The sequence below is a fragment of the Macaca fascicularis genome, chromosome 14 (assembly GCF_037993035.2).
Source record: "Macaca fascicularis isolate 582-1 chromosome 14, T2T-MFA8v1.1".
In the NCBI taxonomy this organism is placed as follows: Eukaryota; Metazoa; Chordata; class Mammalia; order Primates; family Cercopithecidae; genus Macaca; species Macaca fascicularis.
In genome coordinates this window covers 14,936,454-14,951,383 of record NC_088388.1, presented here as the reverse complement: position 1 = coordinate 14,951,383, position 14,930 = coordinate 14,936,454, and the positions used below count along the sequence as shown (strand labels likewise).

General features: G+C 38.7%; 1 protein-coding gene across 2 annotated transcripts in view; it reads left to right on the top strand.

The window, feature by feature from the left end:
- Positions 1 to 14,585, top strand: part of LOC102145186 (glycine N-acyltransferase-like protein 1) — a 57,159-nt gene extending 42,574 nt beyond the window's left edge. Inside the window, exons 3-7 of one of the 2 annotated variants that reach the window (XM_015434187.4) lie at positions 161 to 280; positions 972 to 1,079; positions 12,953 to 13,079; positions 13,360 to 13,537; positions 13,793 to 14,585. In XM_015434187.4, coding sequence (XP_015289673.3) covers positions 203 to 280; positions 972 to 1,079; positions 12,953 to 13,079; positions 13,360 to 13,537; positions 13,793 to 14,210 — 909 coding nt within the window. In that variant the 5' untranslated portion in view covers positions 161 to 202 and the 3' untranslated portion in view covers positions 14,211 to 14,585. Of the gene's footprint in view, positions 1 to 160; positions 281 to 969; positions 1,080 to 12,952; positions 13,080 to 13,359; positions 13,538 to 13,792 lie in introns of both variants that reach the window. The other variant, XM_015434190.3, reaches the window with a different exon arrangement.
- Positions 14,586 to 14,930: the final 345 nt, after the last annotated feature.

Sequence of the window (14,930 nt, the reverse complement as noted above, 5' to 3'; positions counted from 1 at the left end):
AGAACTTGAGAAGTTTATTTAGTCTCTCTAAGTTTTGGTGTATTAAAAATGAAGATGATACTAACAATACCTACATCATGAGTGTTACTTGAATGGAGATGTGTAAAGTGAATTTTAAATTCATTTGGTCCTTTAACATTTTCCCTTCCCTTCTTTTCAGAGTTTTTTCTTGGAGGGCTCAAGGACTGAAGCATCTCACAAAATGATTCTACTGGATAATTCCGAGCAGCTGCTGGCCCTATTCGAATCTTTAGCAAGGAGCATTCCTGAGTCCCTGAAGGTGAAGGAACAGTGGGAGGTCGGGGTAAGGGAGTAGGGGTGTTGAGGATAAGAAAATAGGCTTGTGATTCTGGTCCTTCCTGATTTTGTGCAGAGGGTTGGAGCTGGGAAACAGGATGGGGTTGGGGACAAAGGAGGCATGTTAAGAGCTGCTGCTTCTCCTTGGGAACAGGCAGCTAGGCCCACTCTGCAGGTTTTGTCCCTCATTTGGAGTGGCGGTGGAAAATGGTGGCTACGAACATAGGTTTGGGGCCAGATTCAGCAAATATGCATTGCAAGGTTGCCATTTTTTAGTCGGATATCATTGTGTCTCTTTCTTTAGCTTTCTGTGCGTTTACCTTTGGTCTTTTCATTAATAAAATGGGAATAATATCAGCATCTACCTCTTAAAGTTGTTGTGGACACTGAATGAATCCATACAATATAAGTGCTAAGAACACTACCAAGTGCCCAGCTAGTGCACAGTAGCTCTTTGATATCACAAGGACACCTACCTGTGAGTTCTGCCTGCTTGCTGGTGACTTCACTTCCATCAATATGGTCCTGGAGATGCTGCTCATCTCACCATCACTGTCCCTTGGCCTTTGTTTCCAGTAGTGTTCCTTGGCCTTTGTTTTTCTCTTACTCTTCACATCCAGATCCCCATCTCTGGGGATCTCAACCTCTCCTAGTCCTTCCCATCCCTCCTTCAGGTGTACGGCTCTGTGTATCACATCAATCACGGGAACCCTTTCAACATGGAGGTGCTGGTGGACTCCTGGCCTGAGTATCAGATGGTTATTATCCGGCCTCAAAAACAGGTAGGCACAGACAAGGACTGGTAAAGGCAGGCAGGCCCAAAGGGCCTGAGGAACTGACCAGTTCAGACACAAGGGCTGCTTTTATAGGGTGAAAGAAAATGTGAGTATTTTAAAACACGTCTTCAGTACTTGGCACCTTGCATGAGTGCCACGTGTTCCTACCCTTCCTGTAAAGCATAAGACTCATCTGGGAAATGGGGTGGAGGGGGAAGGGGAAGAAAAAGACAAGGTTGACACTCGCAGATTAAGGGCCCTTTGAGGTGGCAGGAGTCACCTGCAGGGGCTGAAAGAGGCCAATTTACAGAGAAGGTTGGGTGTCTGAGATATCAGAACAGTGACTTAGAAACAAAAACCAAAGCAGAAGTCTACCAGTAAAAATTATCTCTCAGGACCAGGCATGGTGAATTATACCTATAATTCCATCACTTTGGGAGGCCCAGTCAGGAGGATCACTTGAGGCCAAGAGTTTGAGACCAGCCTGTGCAACATAGTGAGACCTCATCTCTACAAAAAGTAAACAAAATTAGCAGAGCGTGGTGGTGAATGCCTATTCTCCTAGCTACTAAGGAGGCTGAGGTAGGAGGATGGATTAAGCCCCAGAAGATCAAGGACGCAGTGAGCCAAGATCACACCACTGTACTCCATTCTGGGCAAAAGAGTGAGATCCTGTCTTAAAAAAAAAAAGTTACTTCTCAGGAAACAGGGAAGGGACTCATAATTACCGTGTGTCAACTATGTGGAAGCACTTCTCTTGATAGTGAATGTCATCATCAGAACTATCTTACGAGGGGAGCATTAAATCTCAAATTTAGAGATAAGGAAACGACACCGAGAAATATTAAATCGCATAGCTGCTGGATTCCTGATGTTAAAGCATTGCCCAATTTGAATTCAAGTTTAGTGGACTCTGTCACTTTTATTAGCTATATAACCATAGGCCCTTCTCTGAGTTTCATCATTTTTTAACATGGGAAAAATAGGAGGAAGTTCTTCAGAGGATTGCAAAGGTTTAAATGAGACACTGTACATCAAAAACTTAGTACGTAGCACATAATTGTAAATAGTATCTATCATAATTAGCCATTATTGGCTGAGTATATATAAGGAATAAATGATTAAGCTGAAATAGTAACACAAACCTAGGTGTATTTCTTTCCTAAATACTTCCCCTTTGTGTATGTGTGTTTCATGCACATCTGGTTAGTGAACTGAAAAGCCTCATGGCCAGCCCATCTTCATGTGGATATAGATGCTGAATCCCCAAATAATAATAAGCCACTCCAGGTCAAGACTAGTTTGCAAACTGGGTCAGGATTGGGAGGCAGAAAGTGACGAAGTGTTCCTAGCTTGTGGAACAAAGGGGTAAACGGGGTGGGAACCAGGCTGAGCCGAACACCTTCCCTAGGGATGTCCTTTTGATCTCCTGGCTTCCTGCTTAGTTTATTAAATTCCATGGTCCAGTTTCTTCAAAGTGTGAGATGCTAAATAACTGTAGGAGGTCAAACAGTTCTTTTTACTTCAGTGACTTTGTATTTATTATGTGCTTTTTAGCAACATAACTATAGCATCAAACCATAACTGTCATGCATTGCTTTGGAAAAGGCTAGTTTTTACAAAGTGAGTCAATAAACAAAAATATTAAGATACAAAAGTTCCACGGCACACATATATGACCAAAAAAATTTGAAAGAATGAAATACGCTGTGATTTGTTTGGAAATACATTTGGAAATACATTCACCTAGTCTTATTCCATGCAGGAGATGGAATGTAGGAGAATTTATCTAGAAAAAAATTATTTTTTTCTTCATTGGTTTTTAATCATAAGATAATATATGCTGATTATAAAAGTGGAAAAATCCAAATGATTTTGAGAAGTTAATAACCTCTCAGCTCCCTTCCACTCCCGTCCTCCTTTCCTACGCCTTGGGGTAATCAGTTTCCTCTCCCATATTACCACACAAAGGGATACTCACTGATGAATTCTTCTGTCATCACTTTTTAATTTGCCCTGTAACTTATGGACATCCTTTTGCATGAAGCAATACAGCACCAATGTATTTGTTTTAATAACTGGTATTCTATAGAGTCAACACAATGCTATTTAGTCAATCATTCTCCTGCTGTTGGGTTCAAATTGTTCATAGTGCTTTGCCACTACAAAGACTGCTTCCATAAATATTCTTGTATTCATGTCTTTACATCCTGGAAACTTTTAAAATACAATTGATTTCCAAAAGGGATGTCGCCAAATTAGAGTTTATTTTATCATAAGTAGGCACTGCCAGATTACCTTTCCAAAGGATTCCACAATTTAATTTCTATTAGCAATGTGTGCAAGAATTGTTTCCCCACATTCTCACCAGCACTGAATGTTATCCCTCTTTTAATATATACCACACTGGTGGGTGAAAATGGCAACTTATTGTAGATTTAATTTCCATTTTCCTGACTAGTGAGATTCAACATATTATATATTTTTTGTTATTATACTTTAAGTTCAAGGGTATATGTGTACAATGTGCAAGTTTGTTACATATGTATATGTGTGCCATGTTGGTGTGATGCACCCTTTAACTCGTCATTTACATTAGATATATCTCCTAATGCTATCCCTCACCACTTTGCTCACCCCACAATATTCCCCGGTGTGTGATGTTCCCCACCCTGTGTCCAGGTGTTCTCATTGTTCAATTCCCACTTATGAGTGAGAACATGAAGTGTTTGGTTTTCTGTCCCTGCCATGGTTTGCTGAGAATGATGGTTTCCAGCTTCATCCACATCCCTACAAAGGACAAGAACTCATCCTTTTTTTTTATGACTGCATAGTATTCCATTGTGTATATGTGCCACATTTTCTTAATCCAGTCTATCATTGATGGACATTTGGGTTGGTTCCAAGTCTTTGCTATTGTGAATAATGCTGCAATAAACATACGTGTGCATGTGTCTGTATAGCAGCATGATTTGCAGTCCTTTGGGTCTACACCCAGTGATGGGATGGATGGGTCAAATGGGATTTCTAGTTCTAGATCCTTGAGGAATCGCCACACTGTCTTCCAGAATGGTTGAACTAGTTTACAGTCCCACCAACAGTGTAAAAGTGTTCCTGTTTCTCCACATCCTTTCCAGTACTTGTTATTTCCTGACCTTTTAATGATTGCCATTCTAACAGGTGTGAGATGGTATCTCATTGTGGTTTTGATTTGCATTTCTCTTATGGTTAGTGATGATGAGCATTTTTTCATGTGTCTGTTGGCTGCATAAATGTCTTCTTTTGAGAAGTGTCTGTTCATATCCTTTGCACGATTTTTGATGGGGTTGTTTGATTTTTTTCTTGTAAATTTGTTTAAGTTTTTGTAGATTCTGGATATTAGCCCTTTGTCAGATGGGTAGATTGTGAAAATTTTCTCCCATTCTGTAGGTTGCCTGTTCACTCTGATGGTAGTTTGGTTTCCTGTGCAGAAGCTCTTTACTTTAATTAGTTCCCATTTATCAATTTTGGTTTGTGTTGCCATTGCTTTTGGTGTTTTAGTCATGAAGTCCTTGCCCATGGCTATGTCCTGAATGGTATTGCCCAGGTTTTCTTCTAGGGTTTTTATGGTTTTAGGTCTGACATTTAAGTCTTTAATCCATCTTGAATTAATTTTTGTATAAGATGTAAGGAAGGGATCCAGTTTCAACATTCTACATATTGCTAGCCAGTTTTCCCAGCACCATTTATTAAATAGGGAATCCTTCCCATTTCTTGTTTTTGTCAGGTTTGTCAAAGATTAGATAGTTGTAAATGTGCGTTATTATTTCTGAGGGCTCTGTTCTGTTCCATTGGTCTATATCTCTGTTTTGGTACCAGCACCATGCTGTTTTGGTTATTGTAGCCTTGTCGTATAGTTTGAAGTCAGGTAGCATGATGCCTCTAGTATTGTTCTTTTGGCTTAGGATTGTCTTGGCAATGTGGGCTCTTTTTGTTTCCATGTGAACTTTAAAGTAGTTTTTTTTCCAATTCTGTGAAGAAAGTTATTGGTAGCTTAATGGGGATGGCATTGAATCTATAAATTACCTTGGGCAGTGTGGCCATTTTCACGATATTGATTCTTCCTATCCATGAGCATGGAATGTTCTTCCATTTGTTTGTGTCCTCTTTTATTTCATTGAGCAGTGGTTTATAGTTCTCCTTGAAGAGGTCCTTCACATCCCTTGTAAGTTGGATTCCTAGGTATTTTATTCTCTTTGAAGCAATTGTGAATGCGAGTTCACTCATGATTTGACTCTCTGTTTGTCTGTTATTGGCGTATAGGAATGCTTGTGATTTTTGCACATTGATTTTGTATCCTGAGATTTGCTGAAGTTGCTTATCAGCTTGAGGAGATTTGGGACTGAGACAATGGGGTTTCTAAATATACAATCATGTCATCTGCAAACAGGGACAATTTGACTTCCTCTTTTCCTAATTGAATACCGTTTATTTCTTCTAACACTATGTTGAACAGGAGTGGTGAGAGAGGGTGTCCCTATCTTGTGCCAGTTTTCAAAGGAATGCTTCCAGTTTTTGCCTATTCAGTATGATATTGGCTGTGGGTTTGTCGTAAACAGCTCTTATCATTTTGAGACATGTCCCATCAATACCGAATTTATTGAGAGTTTTTAGCATGAAGGGCTGTTGAATTTTGTGGAAGGCCTTTTCTGCCTCTATTGAGATAATCATGTGATTTTTGTCTTTGGTTCTGTTTAGATGATGGATTACGTTTATTGATTTGCATATGTTGAACCAGGCTTGTTTCCCAGGGATGAAGCCAATTTGTTCGTGATGGATAAGCTTTTTGACTTGCTGCTGGATTTGGTGTGCCAGTATTTTATTTAGGATGTTTGCATCAATGTTCATCAGGGATATTGGTCTAAAATTCTCTTTTTTTGTTGTGCCTCTGCCAGGCTTGGTATCAGGATGATGCTGGCCTGGTAAAATGAGTTAGGAAGGATTCCCTCTTTTTCTATTGACTGGAATAGTTTCAGAAGGAATGGTACCAGCTCCTGTTTGTACCTCTGATAGAATTTGGGTGTTAATCCATCTGGTTCTGGACGTTTTTTTGGTTGGTAAGCTACTAATTATTGCCTCAATTTCAGAGCCTGTTATTCGTCTATTCAGAGATTCAACTTCTTCCTGGTTTAGTCTTGGGAGGGTGTGTGTGTCCAGGAATTTATTCATTTCTTCTAGATTTTCTAAATTATTTATGTAGAGGTGTTTATAGTATTCTCTGATGGTAGTTTGTACTTCTGTGGGATTGGTGGTGATACCCCCTTTATAATTTTTTTTTTTTTTTTTTTTTTTTTTTTGAGACAGAGACTTGCTCTGTCGCCCAGGCTGGAGACTACAAAGTCTCTTTGTAGGTTTCTGAGGACTTGTTTTGTGAATCTGGGTGCTCCTCTATTGGGTACATATATATTTAGGATAGTTAGCTCTTCTTATTGAATTGAGCCCTTTACCATTATGTAATGGCCTTCTTTTTCTCTTTTGATCTTTGTTGGATTAAAGTCTGTTTTATCAGAGACCGGAATTGCAACCCCTGCTTTTTTCGTTTTCCATTTGCTTGGCAGATCTTCCTCCATGCCTTTATTTTGAGCCTTTATGTGTCTCTGCACGTGAGATGGGTCTCCTAAATACAACACTCTGGTGGGACTTGACTCTATCCAATTTGCCAGTCTGTGTCTTTAAATTGGGGCATTTAGAACCATTTACATTTAAGGTTAATATTGTTATGTGTGAATTTGATCCTGTCATTATGATGTTAGCAGGTTGTTTTGCTTGTTAGTTGATGCAGTTTCTTCCTAGCATCGATGGTCTTTACAATTTGGCATGTTTTGGCAGTGAGTGGTACTGGTTGTTCCTTTCCGTGTTTACTGCTTCCTTCAGGAGCTCTTGTAAGGCAGGCCTGGTGGTGACAAAATCTCTCAGCATTTGCTTGTCTGTAAAGGATTTTATTTATCCTTCACTTATTAAACTTAGTTTGGCTGGATATGAAATTCTGGGTTGAAAATATTTTTCTTTCAGAATGTTGAATATTGGCCCCTACTCTCTTCCAGCTTGTAGAGTTTCTGCCAAGAGATCCTCTGTTAGTCTGATGGGCTTCCCTTTGTGGGTAACCCAACCTTTCTCTCTGGCTGCCCTTAACATTTTTTCCTTCAATTCAACTTTGGTAAATCTGACAATTATGTGTCTTGGAGTTGCTCTTGTCAAGGAGTATATTTGTGGCATCCTCTGTATTTCCTGAATTTGAATATTGGCATGCCTTGCTATGTTGGGGAAGTTCTCCTGGATAATATCCTGAAGAGTGTTTTCCAACCTGGCTCCTTTCTCCCTGTCAGTTTCAGGTACACCAACCTGATGTAGATTTTGTCCTTTCACATAGTCCCATATTTCTTGGAAGCTTTGTTTGTTTCTTTGTGTCCTTTTTTCTCTCAACTTCTCTTCTCACTTTATTTCATTCATTTGACCTTCAATCACTGATACCTTTTCTTTCACTTGATGAAATCGCTACTGAAGCTTGTGCATGCATCATGTAGTTCTTGTGCCATGGTTTTCATCTCCATCAGGTCATTTAAAGTCTTCTCTTTGCTAGCCATTGGTCTAATCTTTTTCCAAGGTTTTAACTTCTTTGCGATAGGTTCGAACATCCTCCTTTAGCTCGGAGAAGTTGGTTATTACCAATCGTCTGAAGCCTTCTTCTCTCAACTTGTCAAAGTCATTCTCCATCCAGCTTTGTTCCATTACTAGTGAGGAGCTGCATTCCTTTGGAGGAGAAGAGGTGCTCTGAGTTTTAGAATTTTCAGCTTTTCTGCTCTGGTTTCTCCCCATCTTTGTGGTTTTATCTGCCTTTGGTCTTTGATGATGATGACTTACAGATGGGGTTTTGGTGTGGATGTTCTTTTTGTTTGTTAGTTTTCCTTCTTACAGGACCCTCAGCTGCAGATCTGTTGGAGTTTGTTGGAGGTCCACTCCAGACACTGTTTGCCTGGGTATCACCAGCAGAGGCTGCAGAACAGCAAATATTGCAGAATGGCAAATGTTGTTGCTGCTTGATCCTTCCTCTGGAAGCTTCATCACAGAGGGGCACCCAGATATATGAGGTGTCAGTCGGCCCCTACTGGGAGGTGTCTCCTAGTTAGGCTACCTGGGAGTCAAGGACCCACTTGAGGAGCAGTCTGTCCATTCTCAGATCTCCAGTTCTCTGCTTCGAGAACCACTATTCTCTTCAAAGCTGTCAGACAGGGACATTTAAGTCTGCAGAAGTTTCTGCTGTCTTTTCTTCAGCTATGCCCTGCCCCCAGAGTTGGAGTCTACAGACGCAGGCAGGCCTCCTTGAGCTGCGGTGGGCTCCACCCAGTTCAAATTTCCCGACCGCTTTGTTTACCTCCTCAAGCCTCAGCAATGGCAGACGCCCCTCCCCTAGCCTTGCTGCCACCTTGCAGTTCAATCTCAGACTGCTGTGCTAGCAGTGAGCAAGGCTCGTGGGCATGGGACCCTTCGAGCCAGGCGTGGGATACAATCTCCTGGTGTGCCATTTGCTAAGACCATTGGAAAAGCGCAGTATTAGGGTGGGAGTGTCCCAATTTTCCAGGTACTGTCTGTCACGGCTTCCCCTGGCCAGGAAAGGGAATTCCCCAATCTCTTGCACTTCCTGGGTGAGGCAATGCCCCTCCCTGCTCTGTGGGCTGCACCCATTGTCTGACAAGCCCCAGTGATATGAGCCCCGTACCTCAGTTGGAAATGCAGAAATCAGCCATCTTCTGCATCACTCATGCTGGCAGCTGTAGACTGGAGCTGTTCCTATTCGGCCATCTTGGAACCGCCTTCTCAACATATTATATTTTCATATATTTATCAGTCATTTGGGGTTTACTTCTGAACTGTTTATATTGTTTGACCATGTTTACACACAGTTTTGTGTCACTCTTAAAACTCTGTGTTTTGGATACCAGGGATACTAACACAAGGTGTATGCTACAAGTTCGTTGCCCAATTTAGAATTATTGTCTATTTTATTGATGGAGATTTTGATATGAAGAAATTTTTAATTTTCATGTAATCAAATATATTTTTCACTATGACTTCTGAGGTTTGATTTATTTTATTAATAATTAGGAAGATTTTTTTCCGACTCCAAGATCATACAAGTGTTTTCTTATTTTGTCTTACAGGAAGTTAATTTTTACTTTTGATATTTTGATCTTCATTCTATTTGGAATATATTTTTGAATAGCATGAATTAACATTCTTTTATATTTGTCTTCCTTATGGCTTGCAAATTATGTTAGTACTATTTATTAAATAAGTCATTCCATTAATAAAACATAAATGTCTATTTTGTCATATAACATGTCTATATATTTTTGTATCTATTTCTGTGTTTGATTCTAGTCTTTTCTCATGCTGTTTCATTGTTTTTGTGGTAAATTTTAATATCTAATCAAACAAATCACCCCTCACCAATCCTTTTCTTACTTTCTTATTTCTTATAAACTTAAGAGCTATATGAACATAAACTGATTTTTCCAGTTCCCCACCACCTATGCCAACTAACTATTGCAATTGTGATTGGTATTGGAGGAGTTTTTTTAGGCAATTGTGGAGGGATTAATATTTTTTGTGATAAATCTTTTCATCTAGATATATGGTCTCTTTCTCACTTTTTTCAGCTTCTGTTCTATGTCATCTAGTAAAATGTAAGTGTTTTCCTGTGGTCAACTACCTGATTTTCCATTAAGATTATCCTTCAGTATTTTATACTATCTGTTAAGACTATTGAATTATTTTTCCTTTTCTATTTTAGAGCATTATTATTTTGTTATTGATTTTTATTTGCATTCTTGATTTCCAAATATGTCACACTATTCTTTAATCTCCTGTTTGTTTGTGTAGGGTGTTATTTGATTTTGTTTTATGTCAAAGTCTCTTGGATTTTCTAAATGCATAATACTATAATCTACAAACAAGGTAATTTGCTCCTTCATTGCCAATATTTGTATGGGTTTTTAGATTCTTGCCTCATTGCATAATGTACAATTTAAGAAAACAATACCAACTAACAATAATAATAGTTCTCTCCTTGTCTCATTCCTGATTTTAATGAAATAGCTGTAACTACTTACATTTGGAATTACATTTGATTCTGCCTTTACAGGTTTAGAGCATTTTCCTGTTCTTCCTACTTTCATAGAACATATATTTAGAATGGAGGGTACATTTTATGTTCTTTCATTTTTGTCTTTTCTTTTTGGCAATTTTTATAGTCATGTAATTTTTCCTCCTTTAATTTATTACACTGAAAGATCTTCCAGTCAAAGCCATACTGGCCTTTCTAAAACAAACTGTTCATGTTCACATTCTTTTGATATAGTACTGAATATTTTATTAGTAAACAAACAGGGGATTAAAAAATAGTGTGATATATTTGGAAATCAAGAATGCAAATAAAAATCAATAACAAAATAATAATACTCTAAAATAGAATTTTTGCATCTGTATTCATAAGGAAATATGGACAATAGCTCTCTTTTTGTTATTTCTTTACCAGATTTGGCATTAGGATCTTTTCATTTGTTACCAAAATCTACTATTAAAATTATGTGTTTGTTTTTCACTTATGTAGAATTTAAACGTAACATAATCTGATTTTGGCTACTTTTTATTTTTTAATTTCATCTTCCCTTTCCGATATAGGAGGTATATGTGCAGATTTGTTACATGGGAATATTGCGAATATTGGGTCTTGGAGTACAAAGAGATACCATCATGCTGGTAGTGAGCATAGTACCCAACAGGTAGTTTTCTAACCCAGCACCTTTCCTTCCACCTTCTAGTGGTCCACAGTGTCTACTATTATTCCCACATGTGTGTCCATGTGTGCTCAATACTTAGCTCCCAGTTATAGGTGAGAAAATGTGATATTTGGTTTTCTGTTCCAGCATTAATTTTCTTAGGATTATTGTACTGTGGAAAATAGTCTGGAAATTTCTTAGAGAACTTAAAACAAAGTTACCATTTGACCCAGCAATTCCATTACTAGGTAAACACCAAAAAGAAAATGAATCATTCCACCAAAATGACACATGCATTTGCATGTTCATTGCTGCGCTGTTCACAATAGCAAAGACATGGAATCAACCCAGGTGCCCATCAATGGTAGATTGGATAAAGAAAACTGGCACATATATTCCTATGGAATATTACACAGCGATAAAAGAGAAAAAAAAACATGTCCTTTGTAGCAACATGGATGGAGCTGCAGGCCATAATCCTTATCCACTTTTTAAATGGTAGATGTTTAATATAATTTCTGATTTTCCTATTAGTTTGTTGAGGTTTTCTATATTTTTTGAAGGTCATTTTGATAGTTTATCTTTGAGGGATAACATCCATTTTTTTTTATCAGTAAATATGTTGTCCTGGAGTAGCATATAATCTTCTATTATAATTCTTTTGTTCTTTTCTCTGTTTCTGTTCTCATGTCTCATACTCTATTCTTTTTTTTTTTTTCGCTTTTTTCTCTCTCGTATCTCCTTTATAAGCCTTACAAGAAATTTATCTCTCTCATCTTCTATCTCTCTTTTTGCCATTTAAAAAAGAAACTTTTGGCTTTATATATCCTTTGAACTATGACTTGTTCTCCATTTCATTATATATAGCTTTCATTTTTATAAATTGTTCCACTTGTTTTTTTCTAGTTTACTTTGATATTCTTTTTATAATGCCTTGAATATTTACTGGGCTGTTTTTGGTCATTCTTTTAAAATTGGGTCTTTTAAAACATCTACTCTTTTAAATTTGCTAGGTTTTAGTTTTGGCCATATTCAGGAACTTACATTTATAAAAGCATTCTCAAATTCTTGAAGGTTTCTAAAATTAGTTACACTATTTTCTCTTTTACTATTTAACTATACAATTTCCAACATAATATTAATATACTCACCGCTAAAACTCTCACATTTATTGTTTATATCTCCAGTGAGAAACAGATACTCATCTTCACATCAAGTTTGTGGCTTGCCAGAAAGGGATTACAAGTCTCTTTCTTTCAAACCCAAGAGTCTAACACCATATAAATTACCCAGAGTGCTACCAAAATTCAGTTACTTCACTCTACTTTGTGGGCTTCTGGCTGTAAAGCCAGTGTCACTCTTCGAATAGGCTGATATCGTGTAGCCTTGGGGAAAGGCAATGTCTCGTTAATGCTTACATTCACTAAAATATCTTGCCCAAGCCCTGGACACTGTAGATTCTAGGACACTATAGATTCTAGGTGTCCAGTGAAACAGTAGGCACTAGAACTTAGAGAAATCATGGTTGCATTTATTCTGATCCAAGTTTAAGGACTTAATCCTAGCAACAAAGACTCACTACAACCCAGAATGTGTCTCACAGGAGGTTATATATATAACAGAAGGATGGATACATGTGGCCCAGGAGGTGACAGAAGCAGGGAGAGAAGCAATTGTTGCAATCTTCTGAATTTGCTGGGTACTTGGTGATGCTATATGTAAAATAAGTTAAGGGTGCAGTTGAGTGGGTAGAGAGAAAGGTGAGGCATCTTAAGGCCTGATGGAGGGTGACTGATTTCATCCTGTCTTTGTTCTGTATCTAATAAACAGGTTTATAACTATTACCTCTCAGTGTTAAGTATTTAACAAACTCCAGTTACACAGGTAAGAGGTCAGCAGTAGCTTATAGGTCTAGGTTTTATTATCCGTGTGCCCAACTGCAGCCATCATGGGCCAGTGTCAAAATTTTCTTTTGAATTTTCATTTTTCTGATAATTGCAATCAGTGAGAGGTGAAGAAATAGTTCAAGGGAATGATCTGACCTTTCACCATCCTATACAGGAGATGACTGATGACATGGATTCATACACAAATGTATATCGTATATTCTCCAAAGACCCTCAAAAATCACAAGAAGTTTTGAAAAATTGTGAGATCATCAACTGGAAACAGAGACTCCAAATCCAAGGTAACGAGTCTGGAAGAAATGGGAAAGCAGCAGTGCTTTTCAAATTGTGTCTTCAACTAATACCATTAGTATCACCTGAGAGCTCATTAGAACTGTAAATTCATAGAAACTCTGGGAGCTGGGAGAGGTAGAGCAATCTGTGGTGTGACAAGGACTCCATCTGATTGTGGTGTAAACTCAAGTCTGAGAACGACTAAGCACTGAGCTATTAATCAGGTGGGAGCAGTGTAAGTAGAGAACTCCATATCTGACAAGATTGTTTTCTTGCCTTTCTTCCCAGGTCTTCAAGAAAGTTTAGGTGAGGGGATAAGAGCGGCTGCATTTTCAAAGTCAGTGAAGGTAGAGCATTCGACAGCAGTCCTCTTGGTTACGGAAGATATTCTGAAGCTCAATGCCTCCAATAAAAGCAAGTTTGGAAGCTGGGCTGAGACAGGCCACCCAGATGATGACTTTGAAAGGTACAAAAACATATGCTAATCATTTATAATTGCTAGTCCTTGTACATTTTTCTAATTCACATACATCAGTTTTGGAATGAAGAGAGGATGAATTCATTCCTAGGGATGAATAAAGGTTGTCAAAGGTCAAAATATGCAACTTTGCACTGGTGGGTCTTTAAAGAAAAAGAGGGCCTGGGATCCCAAGATTGGGATGGCACCAAGAAATTACAGGAGTGGGGTCAAAGCTTTTGTCTTTCTTTATGTTTTCTATAGGGAAACTCCCAACTTTAAGTATGGCCAACTGGATATATCTTATTCTGGGCTGGTAAATGACAACTGGAAGCTAGGGAAGAATGAGAGGAGCCTGCGCTACATCGAGCGCTGCATAGGAGCCCTGCCAGCAGCCTGTATGCTGGGACCAGAGGGGGCCCCAGTCGCATGGATAACCATGGACCCTTCTTGTGAAGTAGGAATGGCCTACAGTGTGGAAAAATACCGAAAGACAGGCAAAATGGCACAGGTGATGGTGCGATACAAGAAGTATCTGCTTCAGAAGAATATTCCATTTTACATCTCTGTGCTGGAAGAAAATGAACGCTCCCGCAGCTCTGTGAAGGCGGCAGGTTTCTTTGAGGCCTCCTGTGAGTGGCACCAATGGACCTGCTACCCACAGAATCTAGTTCCATTTTAGACAATGAAGCTGCTTAGCAATTTGGGCAAGCCATCTCTTAATATTAAAGCAGACACCACAGAATAGCTTTCTTCACTTACAAATGTCGATTGGACATTTGTGATACGGCAGGAACTCTTTCTCACGTGGAGACTTGATGTTAAAAGACACAGCCATGCTCTTGAGGAGCTTACAATCCAGGCTGGAGGCAGGGGAGGGTATAGTCTTTAAATATGCTTAAGTGTTGTAGGGAAGGACAGGGTTACCAGTAAACATGTAACTAGAAAGCCAGGCTCAGTTCTTACCTCTGGGAATCAGAACTCTTTATGAAACTTGGTTGATAGAATCTACTATCTGGAAGATAAATAAAGAACTTTAATAAAATTGTCAACAGAATATACCTAATTTATATTGATACTTTATTGGAAATAAATACCACTGCTATGTATGGATTTATGACGCAATGACGACACTGAAGAATGGAATCCATCTCTTAGTTTAGTGACTAGCAAGGTATCAAAGGTGAAGCCTCAGACAAATGGGCTTCCTAGGCTACCTTTCATCATTGTTATGCAGAATAGGATCTCCAGAGAATCAAGTGGGCAGGCCTTGAGGCCTCTGCTATGGAAATGATATTTGTTTTGCCTCCTTTCTCCTACTCTTTCTCATTTCCTCGTCATTAGTGAAGCATGGCACAGGACAAGGTGTTGCCTGTGAGTCCAGTTATAAGTTCAGCTTTTA